Below are 13,303 nucleotides of genomic sequence, written 5' to 3' on the forward strand. Positions count from 1 at the left end.
AAGCTATCCCTACCTCAGTGCTACCATTCGGAGTCGCGCCGCTCTCGGCTGCTCTAAGTTTGAGACATAAAGCCAATTCCCAATTTAGACCAGCCATGTCAACTTATCTCGGCTAACCTTGCTCGGTCTTTCATATACGGCTAATGTAGCTAGCTTGGTCAATCTCATCGGCTTTGGGCACCCTTCAGCTCGGTCGATCTTGGTTTACTGCGGGCAAATCCCATCCAATCACCGAGCTCAGTCGAAGGCATGGCCTTAACTCGACCGTGATGGGTCCTCAGTCCGAACAACGCTTAGTCATTCTAATTAGGTAGTGCACTTCCAAATCACAGTCCAAAGTAACTTAGCTTGGCCCAAACACAAACTAGTTCGGCCCATTTACTTGGCGTAAATCCCCATCTTAATTGCCCCTCAATCCAGTCTGCTTCAGCATGATCCGAATTACCATCACTGGCCAAGGTAGGTTCTTTGCCCGATTCATGGAACTGTACGATGCAAATCCCATCCCTCAAAGACCACGACCCTCGGCCACGCTGACGCAACGTCTTCTGAAGGACACGTGTCGTTTTTCCATTGGCTCCATGAGCCCCCTCATGATGACGGGCACAATTCCCCAAAAATTTCAAATCTTGGCGCCCCTTTGTGTGTTATACGTATATACACTCGTTGCACACCTCACTCTCCACTGTTCACTTTCTTCTTCAACAGAAATCCAGCAAACCAAAGCACCCAACCTCGATTTCTTGTGTCTTGTGCCCAAATCGAAGTGTTTTTTCTATGGATTTTGTTTGGTTGTCGCCATTGAAACACATTTCACCGATCGAAACGCCGATTGGAGGCTCAACCAATAAGTTCTTCGTATCCACTAGCATCTCCCTTTATTTTTCATGTTCTTCATGTTTTTGTGTCTCCTTTGTGTCATCTCCTTCTGAAACTATGTCATAGCGCCATAAACCATTAAGAAATTCGGAGAAGATTGAGCGAAATGGGGTCTAACACTAATTTCATTGTCAAAACGTTCATGGATCCCTCATTTTCAAACCCACTGTTCATCTTCTGAGATGAATGCGGATGGGTCTGGATCAGTTCGGGAAAAGAAACCATTTTTCAATCGAAAAACATAACTCAATCAGGTAAATTTCGTGTTTATTAGATCAGGAAAAAACCAAGCTATAACAACTTCGGTGGCTAGGCAACCGAGCTAACATCCAGCTCTTTTGCTTGGCCAGGCTAGGATCATATGTTGTCGTGAGACCGAGCTACAATTTGGCTCTTCTAAGCGGCCAGGCTAACATCCAGCTCGTTTACAAGGCCGAGCTAAATGCCTGCGAACCTTTGCGACCGAGCTAAGATCCAACTCATTCGCTAAACTACGTTGTCACTTACACTTGATTTTGATTTTTCACCATGCAGAATCCTAGGCAACTAGGCACACCCTCACAAGTACTTTCAAAGGCCAAGCAGTCTCTGTACACAACTAGGCCAACATATTTCGCTGGACAAATTAAACCAAACTCAATGGGGCGCTATCGCTTCCTTGTAAACACGCTTGAAGGATTGGCCGAGTTTTGCAAGGAGTATAGCGGCCCGGACGATGTGCACTTTGAGCTCGATAAGGAGGGGATCCTTCCTTGGGGCAGGGAGAATGCTTGCCCATTCACTGTGCTGTCAATTGTTGAAGGAGGGCTTCATTTTTTGGTATAGCCGTTGATCTGCGAGTTCTTAAGACAAACCGAGCTGTGTTCCACACAAGTATCAACCAATACGTTCTGAATGATAAACGGAGTTACCGAGCTAAACCACCGACTTGGTTTAAATTTAGGTCTTGCCGAGATACTGTGTCAATACACACTCGGTCATATAACTTATGGTTTTAATTGTTATTTAAAAATAAGACCTTGCCGAGAACAGTTAGTAATTGGCACGCCAGACGAAGACTTGCATGACGACGACTTCTTCTGGGTAACAGGCAACTATGAGACCACTGATGTGCCCAGTTGGTACATAAGCAAACATAAGGGCTCAACAAGTGAGCCGAACTCCATAGTCGCTCATATTGTTTGATTTTGCTATTCAATACTAATTTTTCTTTTGCAGGTATTGCCAAGCTATAAGTCTTATATCCTTATCCAAACAAAGAGATTGTGAGAACCGTTTTGAGATACAAACACCATAGCTGCCACAATCTTCTTGGTTACATGTCGAGCTACCAGTATTCAGCGAAGTGAAAAAGCAAGATCACAAATTTTCTCTCAGAGCCTTCTCCTCCATCAGACCCAACTCTTCTAGACGTCCCGTTAATCCGGTTGACCGAAGAAAAAGAAATGGCTAAGAAGAACCTCATCAAGAATCTCATCACTGCTACTTCCACCGACTTACTGAACATCCCACAACCACATATGCCATCGACCGGCCAAAGTTCTGAAACCGTGCTGGCCTTGGCTTCCACTATTATTCAATTAACTAGCATAGAGTCACGCCGAGCTGGCAAGAGGGCCCGTTCAACTGGCCCTTTAGCTGAGCTAGTTTCCGAGCTGAGCACCAAGCAGCAGGTTTTTTAGGCTGAGCCCACGCCTACTTGGGAGCCGAATTTGAAGCACTGGGGTAAAGAGATCCCAGTGAACACTTCTATCGTTGGGGACAAGGAGCACCTACTGGTATTTGATCTAACGAAGGCTCTGCTGTTACCAGGTGACATTACCAAGAGCGATCAAATCCCTGACACCCGGATGGTCAAGTCCACGGTGAAGTCCATGGTGAGGGTAAGTAATTCTCAAAATTTATCCAACTGTTTACTCGGTTTAATTTTTTGGTCTGTCTGACATTCCAATGTTCTTGTAGGCAATTCAGAAGACCCACCTTGTGATGGATTCGGTTGTCAAGCTGCGGCAAAAAGTAGCTGACACCACCTCATAAGGGAAGTATTTTGAGGCCAATCTGGGGCGAGCCAAAGCTTTATTCAAGATAGCCAATACTGATAACGCCAAACTCCTTAGCTAGCAGTGTCAAGCAAGAAAGAGATGCATTACGCACCGAGCTGGAAAATTTGAAAAATAAGAAAGATAAAGCCGAGAAAGAGGCCGAAGATTGTGGCTTCAAAGATGTTAAAGAGAGCTACATCAAGCAAGTTGATGCCACTAAGGACATTTTCTTTTAGACCGACTGGAAGGTTACTTGCGAGAAGCTTGAGCACGATTCTTTGACCGAGGTGTTCACCACTGCCCCCCCTCACTATCTGTCGAACTACATGATGTCCTATATTGAAGAAGTCTTTAAGGCACTGTAGGAAGATGATGAGGCTAAGGAATGAGGTGGAGCTGCGCAAGAGGAGCTCAGTGGGGGTAAAAAGGTTTCTGTGGTTGAACATGAGAAGACTACTGCTACGGCTGGAGATGATTTTGCTGATGATCTTTCTCTTTTAGTGTAACTTTGTTATTTTGATTTTCTTTCTTTTCTATTTTGAACCAAGTAACCGGGTGATGTGCCCTTACTCATGTACTTGATTTCTCTTATTAATGAAAATTTCACATCTTTTTTCCATCTATGATTCCAAACCGTGTATGTTTTATTTTGTGGCGAGCATCATCACCCCAGCTTGGGACTTAGAACTCTTGACAAGCAAAGGTCAACTCGGCAAAAAGCTAAGAGTTGAATAAATCATGAACTCCATTTGGTGATGGGTTCGATTCCCACAGACGGTGCCAATTATACGGGGAGCAAATATTCTTCACTTTCGTACTCCTTTCATCCAAGCTTGCGTTACTCCGAACGATGTCATACAGCTTGAAAGCACAGCAACAGTGAGCTACCTGGTAGGTGTGTTGCCAAAAACCCCTCTGACGGTCAAGTTAGCACTCCTAGAGAGAGAAAAAAATACGAAAATAAGGATAGCTCTGTGTAAGGAAAAATTACAGACCTGTTGCATGGAGGTGCCGCATGGTTTATATAGTTTGTGCTCGTACTACCTTGCTCGCCCTTTTTGGACACATGGATGTATTATCCTTTCGCCATCTTACACGTGTAAACATTAACACTGCCAAACAACATTTGACAAAACAACTAAACGGTATTGACACGTACGGATAGTGGATTTCCTTCTCCACATCCTGATTGGGCCACGTGGCAATGCCTGTCGAGCTATCCCCAGCACGGTACAAGACTATTTGCCCTTTGGAGCTGCGCTGCTTTCGGCCGGTCTAAGGTCAAGGCGTAAAGCTGATTCCTAATTTAGCCCAGCCATGTCAACTTATCTTCGCTAACCTTGCTCGGTCTTTCATATGCGACTAACGTAGCTAGCTTGGTGGATCTCATCGGCTTTGGGCACTCTTCAGCTCGGTCGAGCTTGGTTTACTTCAGGCGAATCCCATCCAATCATTGAGCCCGGTCGAAGGCGTGCCCTTAACTCGACCGTCCTGGGTCCTCGGTTCGAACAATGCTCATCCATTCCAATTGCGCCGCGCACTTCCAGATTGCAGTCCAAAGTAACCTTATCTTGGCCCAAACTCAAACTAGATCGGCCCATATACTTGGCGTAAATACCCCTCTCAAATATCATTGTCAGATATAAAGGAAAATTAAATGTGAAAAATATCTGAACTTAAACAATAACCGTTTTTGGGTTTGGTTTTCAAATTGTATCTTATATTCTTCCCCCCCAAAAAAAAAAATTAAACCAGCTTGGTAAATAAAATGAAAAAATAAATATAAAAAGTCATTATTTTTTATGATTTTCTCTTTTTGTGGAAAAATATATATTTTTAAAAACTTTTAAATTTTTTTTGTGTCTTTATTTTCATCAAACTATTATCTATTTTTAAAATAAAAATGACAAACAAAATTTTGTGGGGATTTAAGTTAAAGCTCCCACATTAAAATAAAATTAAAAAAAAAAATTTACTAGTATAACGACACATGAAATTTTTTCCTAGGTCAAGTCTTCTAAATTTGTGGAGGTTATTCGTGGACCAAAATACTTCCGCACTAAAGCTGGAAGCGTTATTTTTTGGTGGATTGATTTAAAATCTTAAATATGTAATGACTTTTAATTTATATATCTATTTTCAAAAAATTTATATTTTCAAAATACTATTATTGAGATCTATCAAATAAGATCGATAATGAATATGAAAATCAAAAGAAAAAATTGACAAAATTTTCACTGAATTTACTTTCATTGAATAGTGAAATTTCGCTATGATTGACTAAAGGTCGGTGAAATTTAGTCAAATAAATGTTACAAAAGTTGGCAAAATTTCACTATTAGTTTTCAATTGAGAACTAACAATTACAAGAGTAAAGGCCATCTCCAAACTTTTATCTAATTTCAAATTTAATAGCTAATTTAAAAAATTTGGTACTAATTTTAAATTTATGATCCAAAAACTTAAGTTGAGAGCTACAAAGAATAAATAAAAAATCCTATGTTAAAATAATTTTTTTTTTCTTTCAAAAAGTAATTGTTCTATTTACACCACCTGCTGCAACTCATTATGTTAAACATGAACTTTATTAATTCTGTGTGAGTTGGGTGATAAATACTTTTGAGTTCAATTCTTCTACGACCAATATGATAACTGGAATGATTTTTTTTTTTTTTTTAACGAAAATGAAAAGAAGATGTTTCATGGAATATTATAGTATCTGTGGCCTTGGTCTCGAGGTAATAGGTGGTGGTCATATTTAATCCAATCCAAAGGAAGGGATTTACTACCGGAAGAAAAGATGAATGCACCAACCCCAGCACAAGAGGCAGAGTCACAAACAGAATACAACGCAATCAGCTTTAGCCGTTTGAAAAAACGGGCTGCTAATCGTACTCCTAAAAATCGAGTCATAATCACCTGTATGGAAGGAAGGTACATTTCCACTCCACCACCACCAGGTGGTATAACTAGAATGTATTCAAGTTGTTTTTTGATTTGAACAACAACCAATATAATGCCCACTACTAATTAGGGGTGAGCATGGTCTGGATTGAGATGAATCAGAACCAATCCGTTATTTGCGATTCCTGAAAAATTCGAATCAATCCAATCCGTTTAAATCGTGGAATCAATCCGAACCAATCTATTTATACATGGATTGGATCTGTTTAGGACTACGGACTCACATAATTAAATAACAAAAAAAATATAGAATATTTTAATTTGATAAAAACATAAAATAGTATCATATCAATTCTACAATAGCAACATGTCTTTCTACAATAGCGACATACTGTTCTAGAATTTAAACAATTATAAAAAAATTGGTTCCGCAAGTATTTAAACCATTAGAAATTAAAACTAAAAATCAATAAACAAAAGTAATAAAAGAATATACCATGTGAGTTTAGGTTTGGATTTAAGTTTTATATAGAATAAGAGAAGATACTATGTGACATACGGTTAGGATCGGTTCTAATCCAGAACCGTAGGGTTCAATCCGGAGCTGATTCGTGGACTATGAATTTTTAATTTTTCAATTCAGAACCAAATTACGAATTAAAAAAATCAATCCAACCTTATCAAATTAGACTGAACCAAATCAAATTACGAATTTTACAAATTCCTCACTGACCACCACTACTGATGCATTAGCGGTTTGAAAAATCACATCAAAAGTGCTACTGAAAATAGGCAGGTAAACCCCAATAAAAAAAATCATTGAAAGTGCAAAGTGGACTCAGTATACCTAAATTTAAAAAATAAAATAAAATGGGAAACTTAATGCGGTTTGAAAAATCACATCAAAAGTGCTATTGAAAATAGGCAGGTAAACCCCACTGAAAAAAAATCATTGAAAGTGGACTCAGTATACCTAAATTTACAAAATAAAATAAATAAAATAAAATGGTAAGCTCAAAAAAATAAAAAAAATAAAAAAATGGGAAACTTAAACTTAAATTATCTTTTGCTAGGACTCTAATTAATAATTGCTAATTTTTCCAAATTTGAAAACCGAATAAAGCAAAGTATATCATATACGAGATGGAAATTCATGTAGTGCTTAATGAATTAATCACGGAGTGAAAATTTTAAAGTTGGAATAATTAATCATGTAATAAAAAAATTTATGGACAAAATAACGTTGATAGCATTATGTTAGATAATTGAGAAACAAAAAAAATGCGGGGTGACCATGGTCCGAATTGGTTTGATTTGAGGTAAAACCAAAATCAATCCGTTATCTAAAGTTCTATAAAAATTAGAACCAAATCAATCCATTTAAATCATGAACCAATCCGAACCGATATATTTAAACACTATTCGGCTCAATTTAGAATTAGTGTTTTACGTAATTTGTTTACAAGAAAAATCATACTATAACATTTTTTAAAAAAAATTTAACCTATCATAAATTTTAAAAATAATAATAACATGCCCACTAAACTCAAACATAACATTAAGCAAATATTCATTAATCCGCTCATGATTTTTCAAAACATAAATTGAATAAACATAATATCTAAGATTGTATGCATCAGGGTGTATGGTATATATGTGGTTTTAAGTCACATATGGTCCGATTCAGTTTTAATCTAAAATCGTGAACTTAAATCCGAAACCGATCCGCAAACATTAATTTTTTAATTTTCCAAGCCAAAACCGAACAACAAATTAAAAAAACTAATCCAAACTTACCGAATTATACTATGCGAATTCAAATTACGAATTTTTTGATTTCCTCACTCTGCCTGTCAAGGGGGAAGATTAAGGAAACGACTTTAGAAAGGCCAAGAAAGACTTGTGCAATTGAAGTTAGACAACGCGAATTCAAATTTCGATTTTTTTGATTTCCTCACTCCTCCTATCAAGGGAAAAGAGTAAGGAAACGACTTTAGAAAGGCCAACAAGAAAGTTGACAAAGGAAATGATGTTCCATCCACAAATGACTAATGCTAGTATGGTGGCGAGTAGCTTTCTTCAACGATGCCGTATTAAAATGGGTATACAAAGTAGGGGAATATGTCTACTTATTAATTTTTGGAGAAACATAAAATAAATTAAAGCTTAACGTGGGTAACAAATTAAATCATAACATTTTTATAATTTTTTAATTGTTCAATTTAAATGACTATCAGTAAGGAGATGAAGATACAACTTAGACAATTTAAATGACTATGTTTTTTAGTTTTATTATTTGTTTAACTTGGTATTAAAATTTGGATAACTATATATTGGTATGGCAAATTAAAAAAGAGAAGTGTATTAGGAGCTTTGTTATCAGAATCTTACGATTCGCGATTCGATTCGCGATTTTTGCAAAATCAATACGAATCTATAGGTGAATCTCTCTGATATTAGAATCTTACGATTCGCGATTCGATTCGCGATTCGATTCGAATTTTTTGCAAAATCGATACGAATGTATGGGTGAATCTATTTTGGAAGTAAATCTCTAATGAGTCGCATGATTCACAATCGATTCACGATTCAATTCACTTTTTACGATTCACGTAATTTTTTAAATTATTATGTCCGACATATTTTCAACTATTTCTTTCTCCATATTTTTAATGAAAATGACATAATACAACTTCTAATAGCATTTAATACCAAAATAACCAACATATATACATAATTTGTTATTATTTTAGTGATCATGAAGTTTTTAATAGAATCCAATCAGATTCATTCAGATCCAACATATTTTTAACATTTCTTCTCATTTTTTTTCCCTTTAAAAAATCATAATATATCTTCTAAAGATGTTTAAGATTAAAGTTACACTATGAATTATCTATTGCTATTTTATTAAATTGAATATAATTGAATATTGCATATGTGAGGTTAGTTATACCTTTAAAAATGTTTTAAGCTTTAAAATAAAATATTCTAAATAATTATTTCTTATTATTTGTTCACTGTTACTTAGAAAAGTATGTAGGCTTATTGTCCAAATATCAATATCGTTATTAATTATTGTTACTTTGAAAATTGATAATTTGTCTATTTGGTTATTATCTTTATTAAGAATGGTTGATAATAAATATCTAAAAAGAAAAAAAAGTAAGATAGTGATCTTACATAAGAATTTTGTTAATTTTTTACCTGTTAAACTACGTGATTATCACTCAAAATAACATTTTCATTGATTTAAGCCTAGATATTTCATATTCATAAGATATATTTAACATCTAAATGTGTAAATATATATTTTTAAGTAATTTTAAAAAAGTGACCGAATCTTTACGATTCACGATTCGATTCGATTCGCGATTCGGTACAAGATCATTTCAATTCACGATACGAATCTCAATTTGACAACTATGATTAGGAGTATTATGCTTTTCTAGATTATTTTTTTTACCTCAACTCAATAGTCAAAAATAGTTATATCTAACATTCTATGACCCAATAACAGTACTACTGACCAGAACACACGCAATAATTTGTTTTCATTTTTTAAGACTCTGTTCTTTCGGAGTTTTAAACAAATAAAGTAAACCCGTATTATGCACGGAATGGAAAAGTAATTTTTAAATATTATGGTATTTGTCCTTCTTAGTGCACTTAATTAGTCTAAACTACATATCATCTTTATGTATCAAGTAATTACAATGGCAAAATCTTCACATCTCAAATTATCGGTCACATTCTCATACCAGGAAACTTGAATGGGATCATCATTTATTTTTCAAATGAGTATCCACATGACTTAAAACTTTTGACATTATTTAAGATTTTTGGTAATCTCAGAGGTTCATCATATCTAAGTCTGCAATTGCAACCATAGTTATGACAGGTACACAGCCCAAATAACTACAATTACCACTCAATAGAGTGTTAATCCATGTAGAAGAAGCTCAATGTGCAGTTTCCGCTAAAAAGAACAGGAATATCCAAATTGATTAATAGTACACAACTTTGGAAGATCCAAATTGAGTCCTATTGCAGTTTTCATTGCATAATAGGTAAAACAACAATTACACATCTTCATAACAAGCAACACATAGTTGTTGGCATCAATTCAAAAGTTTTACAAATTACAAAGGCTAATAGCACACACGTGGACGAAAATTATAGATTAGAGGCTGCTTATTGAGTTAATTTCTTCTTCCTTTTCTTTTCTCCCTCCTCTGAGCTTGCTTCGCCCTTCCAAAGGTCTTGACAAACCATTTATGATACCTCGTGGTCAGAAAGTGTCCAGTAACCAGCCCAACTATTAGCCCACTTCCATATCCCAGGAATATGACAATCCAGTCAACACTGCTTGGAAACTTTGAATCATCGCCTCAAAAGCTCATGGGTGGTGGTGTTGAGGCCTCTGAATTTCCACATAACTTCAACAGAGGCTTACCACACAATCCGGAATTCACAATGTATGAGTTGTTTTCAAATGTATCAAATTGTTTCCCTTGAGGTATAGGGCCCGTGAGATGATTATGAGAAACATTCAGGAATTCGAGGAAAGTGAGTTGGGACAGCTGTGGAAGGATCTCTCCTGAGAGCAGGTTTCTAGAAAGATCCAATGATTCTAGCTCTGTTAGATTTGCCAATGATGATGGGATTTTTCCAATGAGACTGTTGTTGGAAATACTTAGCACCTTAAGCCCACAAGGACTTCCAAGAGCTTTTGGAATTTGCCCGTCAAATTTCTTGTTTGACAGATCAACAACTACAACGGCATTCTTGATCTTCTCGTACAAGATTTGTGTGCCTTTGCTAGTTATTGTCATTGAATACATATAACTCAATGGAATCAAAGGCTTTGTCAGAACAATTGCATGCTTCAATGACTGATTTAGGTTATGAGTCAAAATACCATTATAAAATCCTAACTAAAAATACTACACTAATGATCATAACTAACACTAAGTGGTGTCATAATGAAAAAAACATTTTAACAAAAATAGAAAAAAATTCACCTACTTATAGTCAATACCACAATGGTCCATAATTTTTATATCAGGCAATCATAATTATTATAAATAAATTTAAATAAAAAAAAAAACTAGTTTGGATTATTATTTATACTGCATAAGCAACATTTCAATGAAGATAAATTTGTTCTTCTTTTTTATAATATCCAATTTGTAGAATTATGTTACAAGCAGAAGCTACTGGTATCTTCAAAAGAGAAATTACAAATTACACAAAAGCATTATTGAGAATTACACTCACGAAAGCTAATAGCATCCACATCGATAAAAATTACAAAATAAAAATTACTCAGTTAGTTTCTTCTTCTCTTCCTTTGCACCCTTCTCTGAGTTTGCTTCCTTGTTCCAAATTTCTCAACAAACCATTCATGATACCTTGTGGTCAGAGTGTGCCCAATAACCAACCCAACTATTAGCCCACTTCCATATCCCATGAATATGACAATCCAGTCAACACTGCTTGGAAACTTTGAATCATCGCCTCGAAAGCTCAAGGGTGGTGGTGTTGAGGCCTCTGAATTTCCACATAACTTCGACAGAGGCTTACCACACAATCCGAAATTCCCAATGTATGAGTTGTTTTCAAATGTATTGAATTGTTTCCCTTGAGGTATAGGGCCTGTGAGATGATTATGAGAAACATTCAGGAATTCGAGGAAAGTGAGTTGGGACAGCTGTGGAGGTATCTCTCCTAAGAGCAAGTTTCTAGAAAGATCCAATGATTCTAACTCTGTTAGATTTGCCAATGATGATGGGATTTTTCCAATGAGACTGTGTTGGAAATACGTAGCACCTTAAGCCCACAAAGACTTCCAAGAGCTTCTGGAATTTGCCCTTCGAATTTGTTGTTTGATAGATCAACAACTACCACAGCATCCTGGATCTTCTCGTACAAGATTTGTGTGCCTTTGCTAGTTATTGCCATTGAATACATGTAAGTCAATGGAATCACAGGCTTTGTCAGAATTACATGCTTCAATGACTGATTGCTTGAAAATATCCAAGAGATATATGTTAACTTTTTTGTCATGACCGTTTTCATTACTCTCCAATTTTGGAAATAATCTGATGGCAAGTTACCTGAGAAACCATTGTGAGAGAGGTCAATGATGTGCAAGTTTGGAAACTTTAGATTGGTTTCAGGATTCTCAATGGCACCATGGAATCTGTTAAATCGCAAAACAAGAACTAGTAACTTAGGAAGATCTCCCAACCAAAAAGGAAAAGTATCCTCAATCTCATTATTTCCAAAAACAAGAATCTCGAGCCTTATACAATTTACCAATGACCTTGGTACTTGCCCATATAATTTATTGCGACTTAAATCAATCATTGTCAACTTGATCCCCGGACTGAATGTCTGAGGAATAAGCCCATGAAAATCATTGCAGCTTAGATTGAGCACCATCAGAGAATCAATAGAACTTGTCAAACATTGAGGAATTGTGCCACTTAAGTTATTATCAGACAAATCTAATTCATAAAGAGAACTATTATAGAAAATTGATTGTGGAATTTGTCCACTTAGTAAATTGCCAATAACCCTATAAATAACTGCAGACGGTGGAGGAATTGGGAGTGCTCCTTGTAGCCTGTTAAAACTGAGATCTAAAAACTGTAGTGAATTCCATGAATGTTTCAGGAACAGAGCTTGAGGAATAGTACCATGAAAATTGTTGCCACTGAGATAGAGCATTTGCAGAGAATTACAAGAAATGGCCAAACTTTGAGAAATTGTGCCACGTAACTCATTATCAGACAAATCAAGTATACGAAGAGAACTATTGTGGCAGATTGATGATGGAATCTCTCTAGCTAGTAAATTACCAATGACATTGTAAACAACGGTGGGCGGTGGTGGAAATATGAGTGATCGTTTCTGCCTATTAAAACTGAGGTCTAAACATAGTATTGAGCATCATGGAATGACATTTGGATCATGCTCAAGGCCTGTCAGAAGATTGTGATCAAGGTAAACAGATTGTATAGCGATTCCGATTTTACCTTTCTGTATTTATTGCTTTCCGGACTTGGGTTCCGTGATGTTGGTGGTAGTATACCTTGTTGTCATCCTTTAATTCTGCTTGATTGAGTTTTAGGATGCATCGGGCAAAGTTGTTACAGATTGGTTAGGCTTTGGTTTCAATTCTTTGTTGCCCAGTTTTTAGGAGGTCCGCTCGAGCGGGTCTTCTTGCGCTCGAGCGGAGATTGCACACTCCCAGTATTGTGGTGCTCTGCAGAACTTCTGCAAGCATGTTTTTCACGCTTAAGCGGGTACTTTGGCACTCGAGCGGTTGGTACTTTTTGTGTGTAAGTTCTGGGAGGGAGAAATCTACGCTCGAGCGGACTGGTTTTCACGCTCGAGCGGATGTATTTTGTTCTTGTGTCTTGGCACTCGAGCGGGCCTTCTTGCGCTCGAGCGCACCTAGTTTTTGTTCT

At 36.5% G+C, this 13,303-nt stretch overlaps 1 protein-coding gene across 1 annotated transcript; it reads right to left on the reverse strand.

Annotated features, from left to right (window-relative positions):
- Positions 1 to 10,216: 10,216 nt before the first annotated feature.
- LOC145796208 (receptor-like protein 9DC3) lies at positions 10,217 to 10,660 on the reverse strand. Its single transcript, XM_082881243.1, has one exon. The coding sequence runs from the start codon at positions 10,658 to 10,660 to the stop codon at positions 10,217 to 10,219; it is 444 nt and encodes a 147-aa protein (XP_082737369.1).
- Positions 10,661 to 13,303: the final 2,643 nt, after the last annotated feature.

The sequence above is a fragment of the Camellia sinensis genome, chromosome 7, assembly GCF_055761805.1.
Source record: "Camellia sinensis isolate YWXY chromosome 7, ASM5576180v1, whole genome shotgun sequence".
NCBI lineage: Eukaryota > Viridiplantae > Streptophyta > Magnoliopsida > Ericales > Theaceae > Camellia > Camellia sinensis.